A 22,232-nucleotide genomic window follows, 5' to 3' on the forward strand; every position below is an offset into this window, starting at 1 on the left:
CCCAGCCCCTCCAGCCCCCCCAGGCTCCCCAGCCCCCCAGGCCCCCCAGCCCTCCAGGCCCCGCCACCCGGCCCCAGCGCACCCCGCGCCCTGCTCCCGGGTTCCTGCGGCTGCGGGGTGGGGGGCGCGGCCGACAAGGGGCGCGGAGGCTGCCGAGCGCGGCGGTCAGAGCCTCCCCGCCCCCCCCCGCCCCTGCTCACTCCCGCCGCCGCGGCCTCGCCTCTGTCCCCGCAGCCCCCCTTCGCGGCCCGGGGGAGGCGCGTCCCGCTGGAGCCCCGAGCCCGGGCGCAGCAGGCGCTCCCCACGGCGCCTCTCCGGGACCCGCGGGGACAGCCGGGGACACCAGCCCAGCCGCATCCCGGGCGCCGCTGCCACCCCAGGGCCCGAGCTGCCCCCGGAGGCGCGGGGGGGGGTGGTGCGAGCCCGGGCCTGCGGGCGCGGGGATCCGTGGCGCAGCGCGGTCGGTGGCCCGGGTTGGAGACTGCGCCCGAGGCCCCTCCCTACGCCCGGAGGCCGGCGTCCCCTGAACCCCAGGAATGGGCCTCGCTGGAGAAGGTAACTGCAAGAAAGGAATGAATCTGAAGGTTGCTCCATCCTTGTTCCTTCTGTACTAAGCAGATCATCCCGCTGCGCTCCGGGTAAATCAGAAAACCACCAAGATTCACGGCCTTAGGCGGCAGGTCCCGCTTCAAACACCCTAGAACCTGCCTCCCTCGGTGTTTGCTCCCCACAGCCGCTCCCACACAGCTGTACCTGTGCACCTCGCTACACGGCCTCTCGGGGAAGTTGGGGTCCTTGAGCAGGTCCCTTACCAGGGCGTTCCACGAGCTTTCCGTGTTTTTTGCATTTCCACATCAACCTTAGAATTTGTCAATTCCTACCCCCCCCCCCCGCCCCCAAAGAACTTGCAGAGATTTTGGACAGGGTTGCATTGAATCTATTTTGTCAAATTTATTCCTAAGTGTTTCATATTTTTGATGCTATTGTAAAAGCAATTTCTCTCTCTCTTTTTTTTAAAGATTTTATTTATTTAATTTAGACAGACTCCCAGATTTCCAGACTGAGCTGGAGCAGGACCATGAGATCAGGACCTGAGGGGGTCAAGAGGCTGTCCTTTAACCAGTGAGCCACCCAGGTGCCCCGTGTTACTTCTTAATTCAATTTCCCAGTGTTTAATAATAGTATTTAGAAATACAATTGATTTTTTGTACATTGATCTCTTATTCTACTAAATCTTGACATTGGATTTCTAGCTCCCAGAACTGGGAGAGAATAAAGTTTGGCCCTGTTAAACCACACATTTTGTGGAAATTTGTTACAGCAGCCCTTAGGGAATGAATACAAAGACACTGCAATCCCTAACTGTAATTGTGGATTTGTCTCTTTCTCCTGGCAATTATGTCAAATTTTTGCGTCGTGTATCTTAGAGCTCTGTTTTTAGATGAATAAACATATAGGATTGCCATGTCCTCTTGAGAAACCAACTCCTTTCTCTTTATGAAATGCCCTTCTTCACCCCTAATAACATTCTGTTAGAGCTTTTTTTTTTTTTAGTTTTTTTTTTTTTTTTTTTTTTTAGAGCTTTTTCTCTCTTTTTACTTTTAACCTATATGTGTCCTTTGTTTAAAGAGCATTTCTGGTGGCAGGCATGTCTTGCTTTCATATGACAGTCACTGCTTTGACCTCATTATTTTTGTCTAGTATTTTGAGGCTTCACTTGTATGTCTTTTTAAAAGTAAGGGGCTTTTTTTCCCCCTTAGTTTCATATCCTACTGACAGGTTTTTAGTAAAAATCAGAGACCCTGCATAGCTACATATGATCTCCCTCTAGTGGCCACGGTGAAGAATATTACGAAACTCCATTCCTCTAGAGCACAACCTCTCCGTGGCAAACTATGCCTACGGGACAGTTGTGTCACCCTCTTATTAATTTGGCTTTAGTGTTGCCGGCAGCAGTGAATAAACTCCTCATGGTCCCAAGAGATGCCCAGTGCTTAAACAGGCCAAGAAGAAAACTTGGCAATTTTGAAAACTGATAGTATTATAGCCACTCAAAATAATTAATTAATAGCCATTATGATGTTATTAACACCTTAACAAGTAATCAGAAAATATATAATGGTTGACATAGGGTAGTCACGGAAAATAAGGAATGAAAATGATGACTTTCAAAAACAGAAGGCAAATGGAAAGCATAAAATGAAGGGACAGAAATCAACATTTTAAATATATGTAGTAATTCCTTTGTAACTTCCTTTGAGTCTACAACTATTTCCACATAAAATTTAAAACATATCAGTGATCACAATAAGTGGAAATGGATTCAAACTCTCTAGCTAAAAGAATAAAAGCATCAACTTTTTTTTTTTAAAAAAGGAAAACATAAAATATAGAAGTTTACAGGGAGCATACATAAAACATAGAGAATGGTTAAAAGTAGAAAGTTATAAAAAGATAAACTAGGAGAATACAGACCAAGTGACGGTAGGTATTGCTCTGTTCCTTTAGGGGAAAAGACTTTAAGGTGAAAGCATTACTGCAGATTAATAAGACCACGACTTAAGAATTAAAAGTCAGGGGAAGCTGGGTGGCTTGGTGGTTGAGAATCTGCCTTTGGCTCAGGTCGTGATCCGAGGTCCTGGGATCGAGTCCCACATCAGAGTCTGTGTCTCTGCCTCTCTCCGTGTCTCTTGTGAATAAATAAATAAAATCTTTTTTAAAAAATAATTAAAAGTTAAAATTACCAAGAAGGCATAACCATTCAAATCATATATTCCTTTAAAATTAAAGCCCTAAAACATGTAAAGGAAAAGTTGACAGAGCTGCAAGTAGAGATTGAGAAACCAACCATTAACGTGGCTACAATTCTATTGCTGCTAGTATAATTACTCCTACTTTATGTGATGAAATTCCAGATTTCATCCTGCTCCACCAAACCTATGGTGGGTTACCTGCGCTCCACTGTTGGAAAGAGCTGAGAACTATCGCACTAGAAATCGAAGCACGTTATTTCCTATTGATTCAGCAGCATTTACTACTGACTATTATGTTTAAGATATCATGGTATCTTTTATATGCTAAAAGATTAAGTTGCTGTACTTATTTATTTTAGCCATTTAAAAATTGCTTTAGCTGGGGGCTCCTGGGCGGCAGAGTGGGTTAAAGCAGTTAAGCATCCATCTCTTGATTTTGGCTCAGGTGGTGCAGCTCCGTGCTGAGGGTGGAGCCTGCTTAGGGTTCCGGCTCCCTCTGGTCTGCCCCCCCCACCCCTCCACCTCCTGCTCTCTTTCTCTCTCTCTCTCCCTCTCCAACAACAACAAAACAAAACAAAACAAAACAAAACGACAAACCATAAGCTGAAACTTCAAAGAGCACTATAGGGAAAATGATAGTTTTCTGTAACTTTACTTATAGCCCTAAAGTCCCTCCCTCCTCCATCTCTCATTGTCAAGTAAGTCTGTGTCTCCTTCTTAAATAAATAAATGTGCTTGATGGAACAAGCAACAGCAAAGAATTTCCAAGAATTTCCAAAATTATGATATGTCTTTGGCATATATATATATTTTAAGACTAAGAAAATGCTATAGCAAGTACAGATATTGGCCCAGAAACTCTACTGGGCGAGGCAACTTAATTTCCATTGAGAGACTTCCTTCTGCCACGTGGTGAAAACAATTTGGGTCCCTTTTCCTCTTTCCTTTTGGCAATGGTTTACGTATAAATTCCAGGGATTTCTATAGTACTATGAATGGGAAGGGGCCTATGGTCTGGATCTTCACCTATCCATGCTGGCATCAGCTTGAGGTCCTAACCGTACCCTTCTGGTCTCCATCAAGGTCATTCTGGACATTGGCCTCATTTCCAACCATGAGGCTCCTCAGGTCTGGCTTGTTTTCAGCTAACTTGGTTGTCCTTGGATACAAAATTCTCTTCTGCTGCTCCTACGCCATGCTGGGGGCCCGAGAAACTACTGGGGGCTCCCCAGGGTCCTTCACACCAGTGGACTAACCTACAGGTACTGGACTTTGTCCTCCTGCTCCCTTATTAGACTGGGGTGGGCTCTGGAAGGCTGTCTCTGACCTGTGCACTAAAACATCACCTAGTCACTGACCTCCTGGCCTCCCGCTGCCTCCCTGAGCTGGGAGAGAGTACACCGCCCCTGTTTCTCAAGAATCCACACTAACATCTCACTCCTCGCTTTTCCCGAACATACTTCCTTTCTCCCCAGTTTTGGAAAACTTTATGTAATCTTTGGAAATATGGGGTGGGCAGGAAAATTCGCTTTCCTTCAGGTACTCTACTAAATCTACTGCTGATACTCGAAATCTTTCTCTTCTGGAAATTCTCATGCCAGGAATAGTTTTTTTTTTTTCTCTACTTTCTGAATGTTTTCTTTTTCTGAAGCAATGACACAATGTCTATAAGGCATGAGAAAAGGGTCATGGGATAAAGGTAAGCGTATAGGGGATATATATATATATATATATATATATATATATATATACATATATAGCAAAATATTGTTATCTAACAGCATAGAGGAGCAAAGATGGTCTCATTGGTAACATTTATTAAACATTGATTTTTTTTCTTTTTTTTAATTTTTATTTATTTATGATAGTCACAGAGAGAGAGAGAGAGAGAGAGAGGCAGAGACATAGGCAGAGGGAGAAGCAGGCTCCATGCACTGGGAGCCCGATGTGGGATTCAATCCCAGGTCTCCAGGATCACGCCCTGGGCCAAAGGCAGGCGCCAAACCGCTGCGCCACCCAGGGATCCCTAAACATTGATTTTAATAGTTAACAGGGATTATCCTGTTGATGAAATGAAAGCAGAGGAGCCCCTGAATCATAAAAAAGGTGGTGTGGGGTTTTAGTATACAGGTCAGAGACAGATTTACAGCATTCATTGAAGTGTTTTTGAAAATGACTGGTAGGGGCACCTGGGTGGCCCAGTGGTTGACCGTCTGCCTTTGGCTCAGGTCATGATCCCGGGGTCCCGGGATGGATTCCCTCATCAGGCTCCTCACATGGAGCCTGCTTCTCCCTCTGCCTATGTCTTTGCCTCTCTCTGTGTGTCTCTCATGAATAAATAAATAAATAAATTTTTTAAAAAATAAAAATGATTGATAGGGGGGTACCTGGCTGGCTCAGTTGAAAGAGCCCGTGACTCTTAATCCTGGGTCATGAGTTCAAGCCCCACATTGGGTGTAGAGATTATTTAAATAGAACTTAAAATTTACTGGGAAGTTGTATGACGCACTAAATACTAGTGAAGTCAGTTCAAAAGATACTTAAAAATCAATCAAGTCAACTCCAGGTGATTAATGGCTTCATTCACAGAGAATGCAAGTCAGAGACCAGAAGTGTCAACATGGAAGGTAGATAGTTCAAAAAAAAAAAAAAAAAAAAAAAAAAAAAGGAAGGTAGATAGTTCTAGTCGGAGGCATTCTTACTACCCATAAAATTAAACTTAATTGTACAATAAAATACTGAATATGCTTGTTGAAGTCTTGGATAAAGTAAAGAGGAGATGCTAATATTATGAATGGCAGAGAAGTTATGAACTCTCTTCAGCAGGAGGGGGTCTACCTGGGTTAATTGGGGGCAGGCTGTAGGGGCTGGAGAGTGCCCTGGCTACCCTGCACCAGCCACCACTGAGCCAATGTCTCCAGGGATCAGAGCCTTTCAGAAGAAGTCTCTCTGACTTTCTCTCTTTCTTTCTTTCTTCTTTCTTTCTTTCTTTCTTTCTTTCTTTCTTTCTTTCTTTCTTTCTTTCTTCTTCCTTTCTTTCTTTCATGATTCAGGGGCTCCTTGGCCCCCAGAAATCACAGCCTTTAAATAAGTGACTAAAGTCTTTCCAACAAAACTTTGTTTCGTAAGCATGCATAAAATGTTAAAAATACAAACTCTGACTGACATATCACACCTAAAGCCATTCACCTGGGAGTACAACCGGAGCCCCAGTTGGACCCTGTCACACACACTGCACCAGGATAGCCATGTAGACACCAGAAGTAGGTGTGTTCCTACATAAGCGTCTCTAGGATGATAATCTTACCTTCCTGATCTTCCTATCACCAGTACCCTATGAAGTTTGCAGTGTCTAAACTGTGGATCCAATAATGCTTGTTGAAAGATGAAAAAGAAAAAAGTGAATGAATGAATGAATTGGGTATTAGCGGTTCAGAAAATTTCTGTTTCAGTATGGAAAAGTAAGAGGAAAATGCATACCCAAAGTAGCAGATCACTAAAGGTGAGAAGGGTCTAAAATGAACAATGGGTTTTTTAAAAAGACACATTTTGTAGTTTCATAGTTTTGCTTGGAATTAGCTAAAATAGGAACCAGTAGTTGGAGGATTTTGAAGGAATACTCCTGACTTCTGAAGGTATGTGGTGTGGATGTGCACTTTTCTACATATCATGGCACCTGATTATAAAGAATTTGTTATTAAGGTATTGTTCTTATTAGTAAGCTACTCTGAGCAAGGACTACGGAGAAATACTGCATTTATTTTGTTTCACCGTTTTGAAAGTGATGCATCAATGTGAGTGTGTCTATTAAATACCTTTGAATGAAATTCAGAAATTCATATGTGGTCTTGTGTGATCAAAAAATTTATGAAATTTTCAACCACTGGATGGCTCAGGGGTTAAGCATTTGCCTTCAGCTCAGGGCATGATCCCAGGTTCCAGCTTCTCCCTCTGCCTATGTCTCTGCTTCTCTCTCTCTCTCTCTCTCTCTCTGTGTCTTTCATGAAAAAATAAATAAAATCTTTAAAAAAATAAATTTTCAGGATTTATTCCTCTTCGCTTAATGATGACATTTAACCATGTGAACAAATAGTAATGGTATCTTCTTTTTTTTTTTTAAACACTCCCTTTTATTTATTATAGTCACAGAGAGAGAGAGGCGCAGAGACACAGACAGAGGGAGAAGCAGGCTCCATGCACCGGGAGCCCGACGTGGGATTCGATCCCGGGTCTCCAGGATCGCGCCCTGGGCCAAAGGCAGGCGCCAAACCGCTGCGCCACCCAGGGATCTCAGTAATGGTATCTTCTAATTAGGAACAGTTTTAGGTCTATACCTATACACATTATCACCACTTTCAACAAATCCTTAAGTGTTTTTTTTTCTTGTGCCTTTTACTCTTTTGCAGATCCCATTTTCTATTCTCAACTTGGTAAGAGATTTAGATTGTGTAAAAGTTTCTACTAAAAATAAAAAAGATTAGCTCAATACCCTCCTCTCATTTCTAGATAGCCCCCCCCCCGCCCCCCCCAGCCTGCAGGATGCCATGCCACATCTGAAAGCAGAGTTTTCTCTCTGGGCTCCCAGATGCCTTGTCCATTCTCATGCTGGCAGGATGCCACTGAGTGCTGGGCACATGTAGACACTGTTCTGCTGAGCGCCTTTCTCTCCCCTGCCTGTAATTGATACCTGGATCTTGTGATCACAGGCAGCTCATGCTCTGGAGGGCATCTGAGGTCTCTTTTCTGAGAAAGTCCTTGGAGGGAGACGACTATGTATAGATTTCCGTGGAAAACCTCTTGTCAAGGATTCCAGCTATAGGGTGCCCTACGTGACAGGATAATTAGACAGAAGCCAAGGAGAAATACGATATCATCCATTTAGAAAATTTTTAAAAATTGTGATTAGTAAAATCAAGCGCAACAAAGATGATAACATTTCCTGGATTAATATGTTGATATTTAGTTTAATTTTAATATCTGTTCAAAAAATCTTCTAGTGACATTTAACTAATTGGGCAACTTGATAGTAAAAACAAATCCAGACGTCGAAGCAGACAAAACTTCTTGTTTTTTAAAGTAATTATAGAATCACATGTAAGTTATCCTTTTTTTAAAGATCAATGATCAAATAAATGAGTCATGGTATGGTGATTTCATTAATTAAAGCTATTATAAGAACTTAAAAATGACAAACTGGAATTAGGAATCCAAGACAAATAGCAGAGAAAAGAAAATATCTACTTAAGAATTAGAGTTGGGGGGTGTCTGGGTGGCTCGGTAGGTTAAGCATCCAACTCTTGGTTTTGGCTCAGATCATGAGTTTGGGGTCGTGAAATTGAGCCCTGCATTGGGCTCAGCACAAAGTCTATTTCAGATTCTCTCTCCCCCTACTCTGGTCTTCCCCCAATTCAAGCATGTACGGCCACACACTCTCTCTCAAATAAATAAATAAATAAAAACTTAAAAAAAAAAAAGAGTGTTAGGATACCTGAGAATGGTGTGGTATGAAATTAGATCAAAAGAAGTAGAAGGAAATAGGCTAGTAGGGCAAATGGACCATTATATCTACAAAAGGGATACATTTACACCAGAACATGGAGTATATCATCATATGGATCTGTTCATATGTAAATAAGTTACACTGTTAGAACAATGTGATAACAGTATCAAAAGAAAAATAACAAAATGACTGTATCCTTTGCTGTGCAAAAGCTTCTTATCTTGATGAAGTCCCAATAGTTCATTTTTGCTTTCGTTTCTTTTGCCTTCGTGGATGTATCTTGCAAGAAGTTACTGTGGCCGAGTTCAAAAAGGGTGTTGCCTGTGTTCTCCTCTAGGATTTTGATGGAATCTTGTCTCACATTTAGATCTTTCATCCATTTTGAGTTTATCTTTGTGTATGGTGAAAGAGAGTGGTGTAGTTCCATTCTTCTGCATGTGGATGTCCAATTTTCCCAGCACCATTTATTGAAGGGATTGTCTTTCTTCCAATGGATAGTCTTTCCTCCTTTATCGAATATTAGTTGACCATAAAGTTGAGGGTCCACTTCTGGGTTCTCTATTCTGTTCCATTGATCTATGTGTCTGTTTTTGTGCCAGGACCACACTGTCTTGATGACCACAGCTTTGTAGTACAACCTGAAATCTGGCATTGTGATGCCCCCAGATATGGTTTTCTTTTTAAAAATTCCCCTGGCTATTTGGAGTCTTTTCTGATTCCACACAAATCTTAAAATAATTTGTTCTAACTCTCTGAAGAAAGTCCATGGTATTTTGATAGGGATTGCATTGAACGTGTAAATTGCCCTGGGTAACAATGACATTTTCACAATATTAATTCTGCCAATCTTTGAGCATGGAATATTTTTCCATCTCTTTGTGTCTTCCTCAAATTCTTTCAAGAAGACACAAAACCTGTATGGAGGTTCCTCAAAGAGTTAAAAATAGACCTGCCCTACGACCCAGCAATTGCACTGTTGGGGATTTACCCCAAAGATACAGATGCAATGAAACGCCGGGACACCTGCACCCCGATGTTTATAGCAGCAATGGCCACGATAGCCAAACTGTGGAAGGAGCCTCGGTGTCCATCGAAAGACGAATGGATAAAGAAGATGTGGTCTATGTATACAATGGAATATTACTCAGCTATTAGAAATGACAAATACCCACCATTTGCTTCAACGTGGATGGAACTGGAGGGTATTATGCTGAGTGAAATCGGAGTCATCGGAGTCAATCGGAGAACAAACATTATATGGTCCCATTCATTTGGGGAATATAAATAATAGTGAAAGGGAATAGAAGGGAAGGGAGAAGAAATGTGTGGGAAATATCAGAAAGGGAGACAGAACATAAAGACTCCTAACTCTGGGAAACGAACTCGGGGTGGTGGAAGGGGAGGAGGGCGGGGGGTGGGGGTGACTGGGTGACGGGCACTGAGGGGGGCACTTGACGGGATGAGCACTGGGTGTTATTCTGTATGTTGGCAAATTGAACACCAATAAAAAATAAATTTATTATTAAAAAAAAGAAATCTTACCCCCCAAAAAAGAAAAATAACAAAATGAAAGTGCTTAACACCTACTTATTGCTCTAAACATATACAGAATTATAAATACTCTGCTTTCACAGCATAGGTAGTCAAGGAAGATTAAAAATTTATAACAAAAGAAAACCCTGACAAACTAAATTGAATTGCATGAGATACGTGCAGTTTGATAGCAATGAAAGAGGTGCAAATTAGAATCCACAAAATGGCACAAATAACTAAAAGATGCTTTTTTTTTTTTTTTTTTTTTAAGGCAGTGTTGGAGGAGGATCTATAGCCCATTTTACTGCTGGTGGGCTGCGTTATTTCTGAAGAGCAACTTCTCAGTGTGTAGCAAGAGCTAAAACGTCTTTAAAACATTTAATCTACCCTTTCCACTTTACAAAAGAGAAAAGAGAAGAAAATGTCAAAAAAGGGAAAAATGAAATTTATGCAAAGTATGTAGCAGCATTATTTTTTTGCAGTAGAAATATGAAACATCTCTAATGCACAAAAGAGAACGGCTTAGGGAACTGCTCAATATTAACAGAATGGAATACAGCGCACAATTATGTGGATTAGGTTAACTCATGGAAATCTATATGTGAAGCTGTAATAAATAAAGCTGAATAAGTGATGCATATGTCCACCGCTAAACAACTGGGTTTCTTGGGAGACTGACCCATCTTTTATTCATACTGAATCCGCAGGGCCAAACTTTGTTCCTGGTACACAACAAATGCTCAGAGTCCTTGTGCAATGAAAGCACAAATGGCTTTTCTCTTTTTTTTTTTTTTTAAGATTTTATTTATCCACTCATGAGAGACACACACAGAGAGAGGCTGAGACACAGAGGGAGAAGCAGGCTCCATGCAGGGAGCCTGACTCTCGGGACTCAATCCAGGGTCCCCAGGATCACACCCTGGGCCGAAGGAGGCGCCAAACCGCTGAGCCACCCAGGCTGCCCACAAATGGCTTTGCTATTCATGCTGAATTCCTGACCTCCTGCCTGCTCTGACCTTGGTAAACTTGCATTTGCTAGCTTTCACACTGCTCACCTAGATTTCTGGACTCTGGCCTGCCCAACCTCAGATAAACGCATACCATTTGTGGTCCTGGCACCCGACTGACTAGTGACCTCTACTCTACTGAAGTTTCCATACCCAGGGCGGCAGACGGCTGCAGTTCAATCAACACCTAACACGAAGTCTGCATTCATCAGCAGGCTTGTGAATAAGATGCATAAACTGTCAAACGTACAAAACTCGGAAGAAACTTGAGTGAAGGGTTTGGAGTTAAAAACTACTTGCAGTCATTCTAGGGCATGGAACAGCTGTATTTGAAAACCTGCATGACTGTGTGAACTGCCTACACACACACACACACACACACACACACACACACACACAAAAGGAAAAGCAAAGTTCATAGGAATGCATAAAAGAAAAACAAAACCAATGCAGAGTTGCAATCACTTCCCTAAGAGTAGAGAGCATATGTCACCCCCATGCCCAGTGCCTATTAAGAAGAGGCAAATACAGACAAGGATTTGACCTTCCCTTGCTTGTAATCCCCATCACCCAGCTCCTCCGATGGGAAAGCTAACAGCACTGACCCTCCAGAAGCCGCCAGCTGCCAGAGAACATTCTGCCCAGAATATGCCCTGGGATTCCGCGGACGACAGAGTAGCACATGAAGCCCTTAAGGGGTTTGCAAAAGAAGTGTCCTAGGGACACCTGGGTGGCTCAGTGGGTTGAGCTGGTGACTTCAGCTCAGGTGCTGGGCCGGGGTCCTGGGATGCAGCCTGCATTAGGCTCCTGCTCAGCCGAGAGCCTGCTTCTCCGTCTCCCTCTGCCACTTTCCTGCTTGCAGGCGTGCTCTCTCTTCCTAAAATTTAAAAAAGAAAAAAAAGTGTCCTGTAAGGGCCCTATTGTTAGAGTCCCCTCTGCCCTGGAGCTCCCCCCTTTCCCGGTTGCACTGAATGCCAGCCACAGGGGTATCTCAGGGTAGAATAACGACTGAATGGAGGGAAGAGGAGGGGGTGGGGTGGGGGTGGGGGGATTCGGCAGGTTGCCAGATGATGACGTAATCACAGCATCCAGTGACGTTAGCATTTATTTTGGAGGATCTCCGTTTCTGTGCGGAGAGCGCACAACTCCGAAGAGGCCCCAGTCAACCCCAGCAGTGAGCGCGGTGAGGGACGCCGTTACACGGAGGGCGATGGGGAAAAAAAAAAAAAAAAAAATCCCCAAACCCAAACGGAACCCCACGCACGGCCTGGGGCGGGCCCGGCGGCCCGAGGGTGAAGCCAGCCCCGCTCGAGGCGTCGGCCCCGGGTCGGCCCCGGCCTCACCCTCCCTGTGCTATAAATACCGCGGCCCACATGCCGCGGAGACACCGTGTTCCCTCGGCTCGCCCGGACCGATAACACGCATTTGCCCTTTAAACGTCCCGAGGCGCGGGCACAGCCCCCGGCCCACCCGGCCTCCCGGAAGCGCCCTCGCCCCGGGTGCCCTCTGCCGCGGAGGGGGCGGGGCGGCGACGGGGAAGGGGGCGGGCCCCCGGCCCAGCCAATGGGCGCGGCGCGCGCGGCCCCGGGGCCCCGCCCCCTCTCGCGAGAGGCCGCGCGGGGCATATAAGGAGGGCTGCGGGGCGAGCCGAGCGGCCCCTTCGCGTCGCGCAGGGACGGAGAGCGGGTGGGCGAGCCTGGCCGCGCGGAGGCTGTGCGCCCGGCTGTCACCATGAGCGATCACGCCTTGAGCTTCCTGAAGGATTTCCTGGCCGGCGGCGTCGCCGCTGCCGTGTCCAAGACCGCGGTCGCCCCCATCGAGAGGGTGAAACTGCTGCTGCAGGTGAGGGCGGGGCGGGGCGCGGGCGGCGGGGGCGCGGGCGGGGGCGCGCGGGGGCGCGGGCGGGGGCGCGCGGGGGCGGCCCGGGGGCGGCCCGGGCCGCGGCGGCTCCGTGCTGCAGGCCACAGGCCCCGGGCGGCCTGCGCGAGCGGGAAGGTGCCCTCTGCGGAGAGGCAGGTCGAGCGTCAGTAGCGGATTCCTGGTGTCGGGTGGCGCCCTGCGTGCGGGTGTCTATATATGGAAACCCACCCCGAGTGGGGCGCAGCCAGCCAGATCCTGCTCCCGGGACGCCTCCGAGGTCGGCCTCACCTTCCGGCCGTCGGGGCCCCCCGCGCCCGCGCCCGCGCCCGCGCCCCCTGCTCCGGTGCGCACCTGCGGAGTCTCGCCGGCCGGGTGTCGCGCGCCGGGCGGTCGGCCCACCCGCATTTACCTCCGCACAGCCCCTGTAAGACGGAGGCGTTATTCCCCCAGTTTGACAGCCGAGCAACACCGGTTTGAGAGATTAAGACTCCGTTCTCGGAATAGAGTCCGACGGTCTTGCCGCGTGTGTCCCCCGCATCCTTAACCCTGCAGTCTGGTCTCCGGTTTGTCATCATCATCCTAGGCGTCCCGTTTTTTCCTCTACTTGCTCCCAGAGGGCAAGGGCCCCTCAGTGAGAAACGGGGCCTCCTCGCTTCGGGAGTCAAGATTATCATAAAGGAAAACCCCAACATATTGCTCGCTCACAGCAACAAACCCCCAATAATCAATTACTTGGATAATCTACTTGAACATTTTCAGGCCCTAATACCTAGTGGATTTATTCTCCTCCTGTGAGAGTATCTACTCCGCAGAGATCCAGGTCTCCAGAAAGCGCGATCTCCTGCCTGCCCATCGGGTCTGTTAAATCAGAGCAGGTGCTTTAGGACAGGCCTCTCCCAACATCTCTACCTCCCGCTAAGCCCCTGGTGTAGTTCTGGCACCTACGGAAAAGGCGATGCATAAATGCCTCTTTGCAATGCAGTCTTTTCAGTTTATCTTTGGAAGAACCTTTTCTCTCGAGTGCCCTGATAATTGAGGCAAAGTGGAAGGTTTTTTTGGCTTTGTTATCCAAGTAGCCAACATACTTATTTAGATTTAGTTAACATCTGCTTGATATCCCATATAAATATATATATATATAAATTTTTTTTTTTTTTAAAGAAAGAAAACGAAGGAGTTGTAGACGTGCATTTGCTCCCGTCCTCTTTCGGCCTCTTTCCTTCTCCCTCTGCTGCGGCCATCCTCACCAATTCCTTCCCCCCTCCAACCCCCACAGGTCCAGCATGCCAGCAAACAGATCAGTGCCGAGAAGCAGTACAAAGGGATCATTGATTGTGTGGTGAGAATCCCCAAGGAGCAGGGCTTTCTCTCCTTCTGGAGGGGTAACCTGGCCAACGTGATCCGTTACTTCCCCACCCAAGCTCTCAACTTCGCCTTCAAGGACAAATACAAGCAGATCTTCCTGGGGGGCGTGGACCGGCATAAGCAATTCTGGCGTTACTTTGCCGGTAACCTGGCTTCCGGTGGGGCAGCTGGGGCCACCTCTCTCTGCTTTGTCTACCCGCTGGACTTTGCTAGGACCAGGTTGGCCGCCGACGTGGGCAAGGGTGCTGCCCAGCGTGAGTTCAGTGGTCTGGGTGACTGTCTCACCAAGATCTTCAAGTCTGATGGCCTGAGGGGTCTCTACCAGGGATTCAGCGTCTCTGTCCAGGGCATCATTATCTACAGAGCTGCCTACTTTGGAGTCTATGATACTGCCAAGGGTGAGAGGGGCCTCAGGGGGAGCGGAGTGGGTTGGAGGATGGTCCCCGGGGGTCTGTAACTCACCAAGGACCTTCTCTTTATTAATCTTGGTTTTGTTCCTAGTCCCTGGGCTAACCTGATGCTTCGGAATGAGGAGGTGGTATGACATAGATAAATAGCTACAGGGCCCTCCTTGCCCCCTACTGAAATAAGCTCTGGCCTTGAGTTACTGAGAGAGGAGGAAGGGAAGCCCCTCCCACCCCCCATTGCCACAGCTCTGGCAGGGACTGAGCTGAACTTGGAGCCACTCCAACAGGCCCTGTGTCCTGGGCACAGCTCTGGCTTCCCTGGATCTAGACAGCAGCTCCCAGCCTTGGTTGGTTGCCTGGTTATTTGTGAGGCACCCACAGGGGGCAGGTCCTTTGAGGGGGGAGAAGGGCAGGGCCTGGAGTTGCAGGGATGGTAGCCTCTTCGCCATGCCTACTTTAGCTCCCAGCTGAGCTGCTGGGAGAAATCACTTCACAGCCACTTGGCTTCTTGCCTCTGCTCACAGGGATGTTGCCTGACCCCAAGAATGTGCACATTATTGTGAGCTGGATGATTGCCCAAAGCGTGACAGCGGTTGCAGGGCTGGTGTCCTACCCTTTTGACACTGTCCGCCGTAGGATGATGATGCAGTCTGGCCGGAAAGGGGGTAAGCCTGACACCTGCTGATCTCAGATCCCTCTGCCCAAGGAGAACACTGTTCAGCGCTCTTTCTAGTCTTCACTGTTAAAATTATGTGATAAGAACTTAGGAAAGACTTTACGGTCAGCCCCCCAACACTATCAGCTGTTCCTTTAGAGAAAGGAATGTGTTTCTATCAGAGATAAGAACGTCAAAAATGAGATCTTTAGAGGTGAACTTAATATAGAGGCTGCAGGTCCTTTTCCCCTAGAGTCTAGGTACAGAAATACAGGAAACAAATTAGCTAATTTACTTAAAAATAAGTCTTGCTTTTGTTATCTAGCTCTTACTACAAGTGTTAGTGGGAGAGGGTGCTTTTGTTGGGTGACATGGCCCGAAACTGTCTTGGTTTCTGTAGGTTGAAACATGAAATTGCCATTTTTTACCATCAAAATGTCAAATATTAGTTCCGTATGTTTCAACCTAATAGTTGTATCTCTTGGGCAGTATAATTTGAGACTCTGGCCATAAATTTTTTTCTTCTCTAGAAAAAGGGGGACTAACCCAGCTTATTAGTACTTCCGCTCCACCCCATCCCCTCCTGTTTCACAGTTTGACCATGTGTGTGAGAGTTAGCTGGTTAACTGCCCAAGTTCTTCATGTGATCTTGGGTGGAAGGAGTAGGATTGACAAGAGACGCTGCCTGACAGTTATGCAAGGAAGGTTTGTGTCTAGGTGGATCCCACATAGAGGTTGGGCTCAGAGCTCAAGTGACTGACTTTCTAACAGTGTGGAGAGGTCTTTCAGATGAAAAGCCTCTCCTCCAGAATTACAGAGCCCTTAACCAACATTTGTTTCCACAGCTGATATTATGTACACCGGGACGGTGGACTGCTGGAGGAAGATTGCAAAAGATGAAGGAGCCAAGGCTTTCTTCAAAGGTGCCTGGTCCAATGTGTTGAGAGGCATGGGTGGAGCTTTTGTACTGGTGTTGTATGATGAGATCAAAAAATTCGTCTAATGTAGTTAAAACTCAAGATCATTGGTTCCAGATCCATTGTGTGGTTTAATAGACTTTTCCTATGGGAAGTAAAAAGAAAGATCTGGGATAAAACCAGACTGAAAGGAATACCTCAGAAAAAAAAGCTTCACTGAGTGTTCATTAAACCACAAATGTATTTTGTATTTATTTTACATTTAAATTCCCACGTCAGACATAAAATAACTTATCATACTTGTACAATTAACTGAAGAACTGATAATGACGATAACCGAATGTGAAATCTCAATAAAGACCACTTAATGCACCATGTTTTTTTGAATTCTTACTGCTACGTGGATTTAAACGTAAGACTAGAAATGCACGTTTTCTAGCAGGACTCATTTATAACTCACTGCCCCAGCTTCTGAATGTCAGATATTCTACTTTATATCATAGGAGTACCTACAATGCTTAAAGTCTTGGTTTTCAAACTCTGCAGCTTTTACCCATTTGTTTTTATCTTACCTCATGCCCTGGTGCTGGGGGCTCCAAAGTGGTGGCTTAGATCAACGCTTTCATAATCCCACCTGATTTTATGCACTTTCATGCAATCTTGAGGAACTCTGAGATTCCACTAAAGTTTCAGGAGTTTTGTGAGATTAGGAAATGTTCTGTTTTAGTGCCTGTAGAGAATTGATACTTAGAATCTTATGACAAGTGGGCAGTATTCATTGACAATCGGCCAGCAAGCTAGTATTTGGTACCTGTTAGGCTCTGTGGAAGTTACAGACAGACAGGAACCCATTCTGAAAGCTTGCATATGGTTAGGAGAGAGGACTGAAATGGCCATTATTATATAATGTAATGTCTAATATAATCTTGGTTGAGTAGGACTAGAAGGGGGACATGAAACGTGGGCAGTGGTAGGAGGTAGTCCTCAAAGAAAATAGCTAAAGTTAGACACATAGGCATAGAAAGTATCTGCCAGCACTTCTTTTTAGTAACAATTTATCCAAACCTAGAGGCAAAGTCAGTTTGGGATTTAACTCTCATAAATTAGTAAGAGTAATTACAATTTCTAGTTGGAAACTACTTTTGGTCCAGAAGATCAAACAGTTCATGTAGCATAAGCCTGTTAGTGATTTGGGGGAAACCAGTCTTCTAGACCCCAGGCAAAGCTTAAAAGGCAGGCACATGCCTGTTATGTTTTTCCTGATGGGTGGTTTGAGGGGCACAGTGCCTCTGTGCCTCCTGTTCTTTACCCTCCTTCCTGAACTCTTTCACCGACTCACTCTTACCTTGCCAGTAAAAAGATGGGCTGCTTTGTTTCATCACAATAACCAGAGTTCCCTCTGTCCTGGTGTAGAGGAGGTCTATGCCAATGGAAAAGGTTAAGGCGCTAAAACAAAGTTTCTCCGTCCCGTGGCAAGGCCAGGTCCCAAACATGTTGTGTTAGGGGCCTCCTGGATACATCATCCTCATGCTGCTTTCCATCCGCAGGATGATATGGATGGTCCAAATTCTGTTGCTGGTGGGGAGGAAAGACAAGCAGGGCAGACCAGTAGGGCAGACAATTTCGTGGAGTGGATCTTAAAGGCCAGCAGCCCGTTCAGGGTTTTGAAACCTAAGAGGTGAGGGAGGAGCCATGCAAAGCAGCTGGGAACCGAAAGCATGAATGGACCGTGGGTTCTTCCAGCCCAACCAAGAACCAGAACTGTCTTCCAGTCTTTGGGTCCTCCGTGGCTGGAACAGGAAATGGAGACGTCAACACTCATTAAATAGCACACATTATCTGCCTTATGCGCATGACCCAGAGGTCAGCCTCCCCACTCTGCTAGGGTTACCTCGACCACACTGGGGAAAGGGCCCCGCTGACTCAGCTCCTCGCCACCTACTTCATTCACCAGCAGCTCTGACACCTAAGCCTCTGTCAGGGAGCCATCATCTGGCCAGGGACATCCTATCTTTACATCCTATCTTTCACGCGGGTGAGAGGCCATACACGTGACATCTGCCACAAGGCCTTCCAGAGGCAAGGTCATCTGCAGGATCTCAGGCATACCCATTCCAAAGAAGAACCTCTCGAATGTCAGGAGTGTGGGAAAGGATTTTGTCCGTCTAGAACTCTAGCGGTTCACAAAATTTTCCAAATGCAGACATCAAGCCCTATAGCCGGCAGTGCGGCAAAGTGTTCAGGCCAAACTGGAACCTGCGGCAGCACAGCCTGACTCCCTTCTAGAGAAGCCCAGGATGCGTCCTGTGCCGCCCCTGGTTCCCTCCCCAGACGCCGCTCCATGCCTCCCACCCAGGGTCGCACCCCCAACACCTTACTGACCACAGCCTCCCTGCTGCAGCCACACCTGCAGCTCCAGGGAGTTAACTCTTCTTGAGAACCGAGAACTGTAGAAGGACACACAAGTATATCCCTTCACAAAGAGCTTACGAATGCTGGTTTCAGGTAGATACAGCTCATTTTAGAGCTCTACATAATGTCGTGGGTCTTTGTTTTCTTGTTTTTGTATCTTGTTGGATGCACCTTAGGGAAAATGGAAGCCAAATTTACCTTTAAAGAGTATTTTCAAAATAAAATTTTTTGTTTCGAAAAAAAAAAAAAAAAGCTGTCACATTTGAAGGTCTGGGAAGATGGAAAAAGTTTACATAAAAACAACTGAGGACTGAGCAAGCATTCTGCCCTCAGGAATCTCTTACCAGCCCCCTCTCCTGGAAAGCTCTCTCTAAGTGCAGCCCTCCTCTTACATGTCAACCCCCTACCCCCCCCCCCCAAAAAAAGTCCTTTTTCATTTTTTATGTTTTTCTCCCTTAAAGCCTCACCTAGAGGTTTCTTCTTTTTTAGCCATCTTATTTTATATTTTGAGTCTATGAGGAAAACCATGGAGAATGAGAGGTTAGTCCAGAATGGGAACTGAGCATTAAAACTGGTTTCAACTGTTTGTGTTTAAATCTCAACTATTTCCTTTCTCTTTTACTTTGTGTACATGATATGGCTTGTGTGGAGGCAAAATTACAAACATCTACAAAGTGCAAGGCTGTGAAGTAAGGGAAGCTCTCGAGGGCAGTGGTTCTTATTTGTCACTGCCATGTGCCTGGAGCCCAGAACGGTGCCTAGGACACAGGCAGGGTTTAATGTTTACTGAATCAAGTGTAAGTGGGGAAAAAAACGTTCACTCACAACCCAGAGACAGAACCAGGAGGATATTTGGGGAAAGGCAAGTCCTCTAGTTTGGTGGAATCTTGAACATACAAAGGGTATTGAGTACTGAGGGGACAAGCATGTTGGGGCACAGAATGTAATGGATGAAAATTTTTGGCTGCTTTACATTCAAGTCTTTAAAAAGACAATTTTACAAAATCTATCATGCTATGAATTCCTTCTAGTTTTCTGCTTCTCTTGAATTACCAATTTTTCATCAATCCATGATGAAGCGGACCCTCACTGGTAGATTGCGTATTTGCAAACTGGGCTCCTCTTTAAGATTTTATTTCTAACCCCTTTGTGTTCGTTCTTGAGTATGCACAGAGTGGTGAAAAAAGTTGCCTGATATACTACCTGAGGTCAAGCAAGGCCAGGCAGGATCTGCCCCCTTGTATCAGCTGTCATACTCTAAAAAAGAGGCCTTCAACTTTTTGTTGGTGGTTTCAGGGTTTAAAATGGCAACCCCCCCCCACCCCCAGCACAGTGCTGAAGTGATGTCTATGGTGCCTAAATGCAAGAAGGCAATGATGGGCCCTACGGAGAAAATATGTGTTAGATAAGCTTCAAGCATGAGATGCATACAACAACCTATATAAAGAGCTGCTGAAGGGGGGTACCTGGTGGCTCCATGGGTAGAGCATGTGACTCAACCTCAGGTTTGTAAGTTCAGGCCCCATGTTGGCCGTGGAGCCTACTTAAAGAGTCACTGAACTTTTTAAGCAGGGAAATGACATGATCAAATTCCCATTTTAGCACTTTGGCAGCAGTGTGGAGAATGGACTGGGGGCAAGGAGATAAGAGTGGAAACAGCAGTAGCAGCAGGACCACTTGAGAACTAAGGGACTTGGAGTGGGGTTAAAAGGGGCAGGAGACCAGGCTTACTCTCAGGCTTCTGTCTTTGGTGTGAAAAGACAAACGGATCACGTTAATCACCATCCCCAACCCTGGTAAGGACACACTGGGGAAGAGAAAATTGGGTGGCTCCACTTGACAGCTGCCCAAACATGTACAGGTTCAAGATGAGCACAACTCATTTGGCAGTTTCACTGTAAGATCTAGGAATTCTCTTCAAAAACAAAGTGTATTTGTGGTTTATAAGGCATTTCCATATTGTCAGACTAGGTAATGCAAACCAATGCTCCCCCTGAAAAGAGCTAGGAAAGGGGTTCAAACTATTTAAAAAGAAATCTGCTTGAAGGCACTGGGAAGCTAATAAGGCATGTGAAATTAAGGGGCCAAGGCTACGATTTGGAGGAAGACAACTCTGAGAAGTAAGCCTAGTATTTGAGGGTCAGTTTTCCCCATGAGGTATCTTTAATATGTGGAAAATATAGCTGCACAGCTGAGAAACTAAAACAGTGTGAAAACCTCTTGGGGGAAGATGTGACAAAAAAACAGAATCCAGGGCCTTTCAAGGAAGGGGAGCCCTGGTAAACATCCGTGTGTGGACTGGGACCCCAAAGGGCAACCCAAGGGTAACAATAAGACAGAAGTGGAAATATAGTCCTTGTGGTCACTGATGCCCACTCAATCTGTTTTCATACAATTTGAGACTCCAAGCACCCTCACTGCCTGCTAGAAGCAAAAGTAAATCCTTTCTGGAAGAAAACACTATCCACGGCAGGGGTGAACAAACTCCTTCTCCGAAGGACAAGACGGTAAATATTTTAGGCTTTGTTGGCCAGATGGTCTTTGACACAACACAGCTTTGCCATATTGCAAAAGCAGCCTTGGACAAGAAAAATGAAGGAGGCATGGCTGTTTTTGTAAAACATGTACAAACACTGAAATGCGAATTTCGTACTATAGTCACATGTCACAAATATTTCTTCTGATTTAAAAAAAAAAAAAAAACATTTAAAGAGATAAAAGCCACAAAACAGACACTAGCTCACGGGCTGTAAACTCCTAATCTAGAGTTTTAAGTTTTTTTCTGCAATTTTTCATATAAACCAAAACACAATCATAACTTTAAGACATTCTTTTTTTTTAAAGATTTTATTTATTCATAGAGACACACACGGGGGGGGGGGGGGGGCAGAGACAGAAGCAGGCTTCATGCAGGGAGCCCAACGTGGGACTCAATCCCGGGTCTCCAGGATCACACCCCAGGCTACAGGCGGCGCCAAATCGCTGAGCCACCGGGGCTGCCCCCCGACTGCCCACTTTAAAACATTCTATTAACAATATATTCTAGGAGCACCTGGCTGGCTCAGTTACACATCTAACTCAATTTCAGCTCAGGTCATGATTTTAGGGTTGTGTGATTGAGCCTCCTGTTGGGCTCCACACTGAGCGTGATGGAACCTTAAAATTCTCCCTCTCCTTGTCCCCACCTCCACCCATCTCCACCATGCTCACGGGCATGCTCTCTCTTAAGTATATATATTTTAAAGAGTCCACGGGTTAAAAGTAGAAATCATAGTGGAAACTTGAAAATATTTTGCACTTAATGAAAATAAAAATACCATGCTATTGAAACTGTGGGAAACAGCTAAAGCTATGCTCAGAAGAAATTTACAGCCTTCAATGCATCTACTGGAAAAGGAGAAAGGTTGGGGTCTGGGTGACGGGAGAGCATGCAACTCTCAATCTTGGGGTTGTGAGCTTGAGCCTCACATTGGGCACAGAGTTTACTTTAAAAAAAGCTCAAAATCAGTAAACACATCTATTTCAAGGAATTAGAAAAGTAATAGCAAATTAAGTCCGAAGAATAAAGCTGGAAGCCAGTAATTTAGGTAATGGCATCATTCATGAAAAAGAGACAATCAATAATATCAAGTGAATGGCCTAACTAAATGTGAAAGACAAAACTTCTGGAAAATAGCATAATAGAATATCATCATGCACTTTGTAAATGAAAATTTCATAAAATCCAATATTAGGGCAGCCCTGGTGGCTCAGCGGTTTAGCGCCGCCTTCAGCCCAGGGCGTGATCCTGGAGACCCAGGATCGAGTCCCATGTTGGGTTCCC

General features: G+C 45.7%; 1 protein-coding gene and 2 long non-coding RNA genes across 5 annotated transcripts; 2 read left to right on the top strand and 1 right to left on the bottom strand.

Annotated features, from left to right (window-relative positions):
• Positions 1 to 241: 241 nt before the first annotated feature.
• LOC144284332 (uncharacterized) lies at positions 242 to 10,443 on the top strand. Of its 3 annotated transcripts, XR_013352683.1 has the most exons (4): positions 242 to 555; positions 1,020 to 1,142; positions 6,897 to 7,052; positions 10,058 to 10,443. It is a non-coding gene; the product is annotated as an uncharacterized LOC144284332 (long non-coding RNA). The 3 variants fall into 3 exon arrangements; XR_013352681.1 differs by lacking the exon at positions 6,897 to 7,052 and having other exon boundaries at positions 252 to 555; XR_013352682.1 differs by lacking the exon at positions 6,897 to 7,052 and having other exon boundaries at positions 255 to 555; positions 1,040 to 1,142.
• Positions 10,444 to 12,435: 1,992 nt separating this feature from the next.
• SLC25A4 (solute carrier family 25 member 4) lies at positions 12,436 to 16,369 on the top strand. The gene is made up of 4 exons (XM_077848716.1): positions 12,436 to 12,635; positions 13,930 to 14,416; positions 14,950 to 15,090; positions 15,926 to 16,369. The coding sequence occupies exons 1-4, from the start codon at positions 12,525 to 12,527 to the stop codon at positions 16,081 to 16,083; spliced, it is 897 nt and encodes a 298-aa protein (XP_077704842.1). The 5' UTR covers positions 12,436 to 12,524; the 3' UTR covers positions 16,084 to 16,369.
• LOC144284333 (uncharacterized) lies at positions 13,979 to 18,771 on the bottom strand. Its single transcript, XR_013352684.1, has 2 exons — positions 18,380 to 18,771; positions 13,979 to 17,787 (listed from the first exon to the last, which is right to left on the bottom strand). It is a non-coding gene; the product is annotated as an uncharacterized LOC144284333 (long non-coding RNA).
• Between the last annotated feature and the right edge of the window lie 3,461 nt (positions 18,772 to 22,232).

Source organism: Canis aureus, chromosome 15, assembly GCF_053574225.1.
Source record: "Canis aureus isolate CA01 chromosome 15, VMU_Caureus_v.1.0, whole genome shotgun sequence".
NCBI classification, from domain to species: Eukaryota; Metazoa; Chordata; class Mammalia; order Carnivora; family Canidae; genus Canis; species Canis aureus.

Coding starts and splice junctions, on each gene's coding strand:
- SLC25A4 (XM_077848716.1), top strand. CDS start 12,525: ATGAGCGATCACGCCTTGAGCTTCCTGAAGGATTTCCTGGCCGGCGGC. Junction 12,636..13,929: donor GGGTGAAACTGCTGCTGCAG/GTGAGGGCGGGG, acceptor CAACCCCCACAG/GTCCAGCATGCCAGCAAACA. Junction 14,417..14,949: donor AGTCTATGATACTGCCAAGG/GTGAGAGGGGCC, acceptor CTCTGCTCACAG/GGATGTTGCCTGACCCCAAG.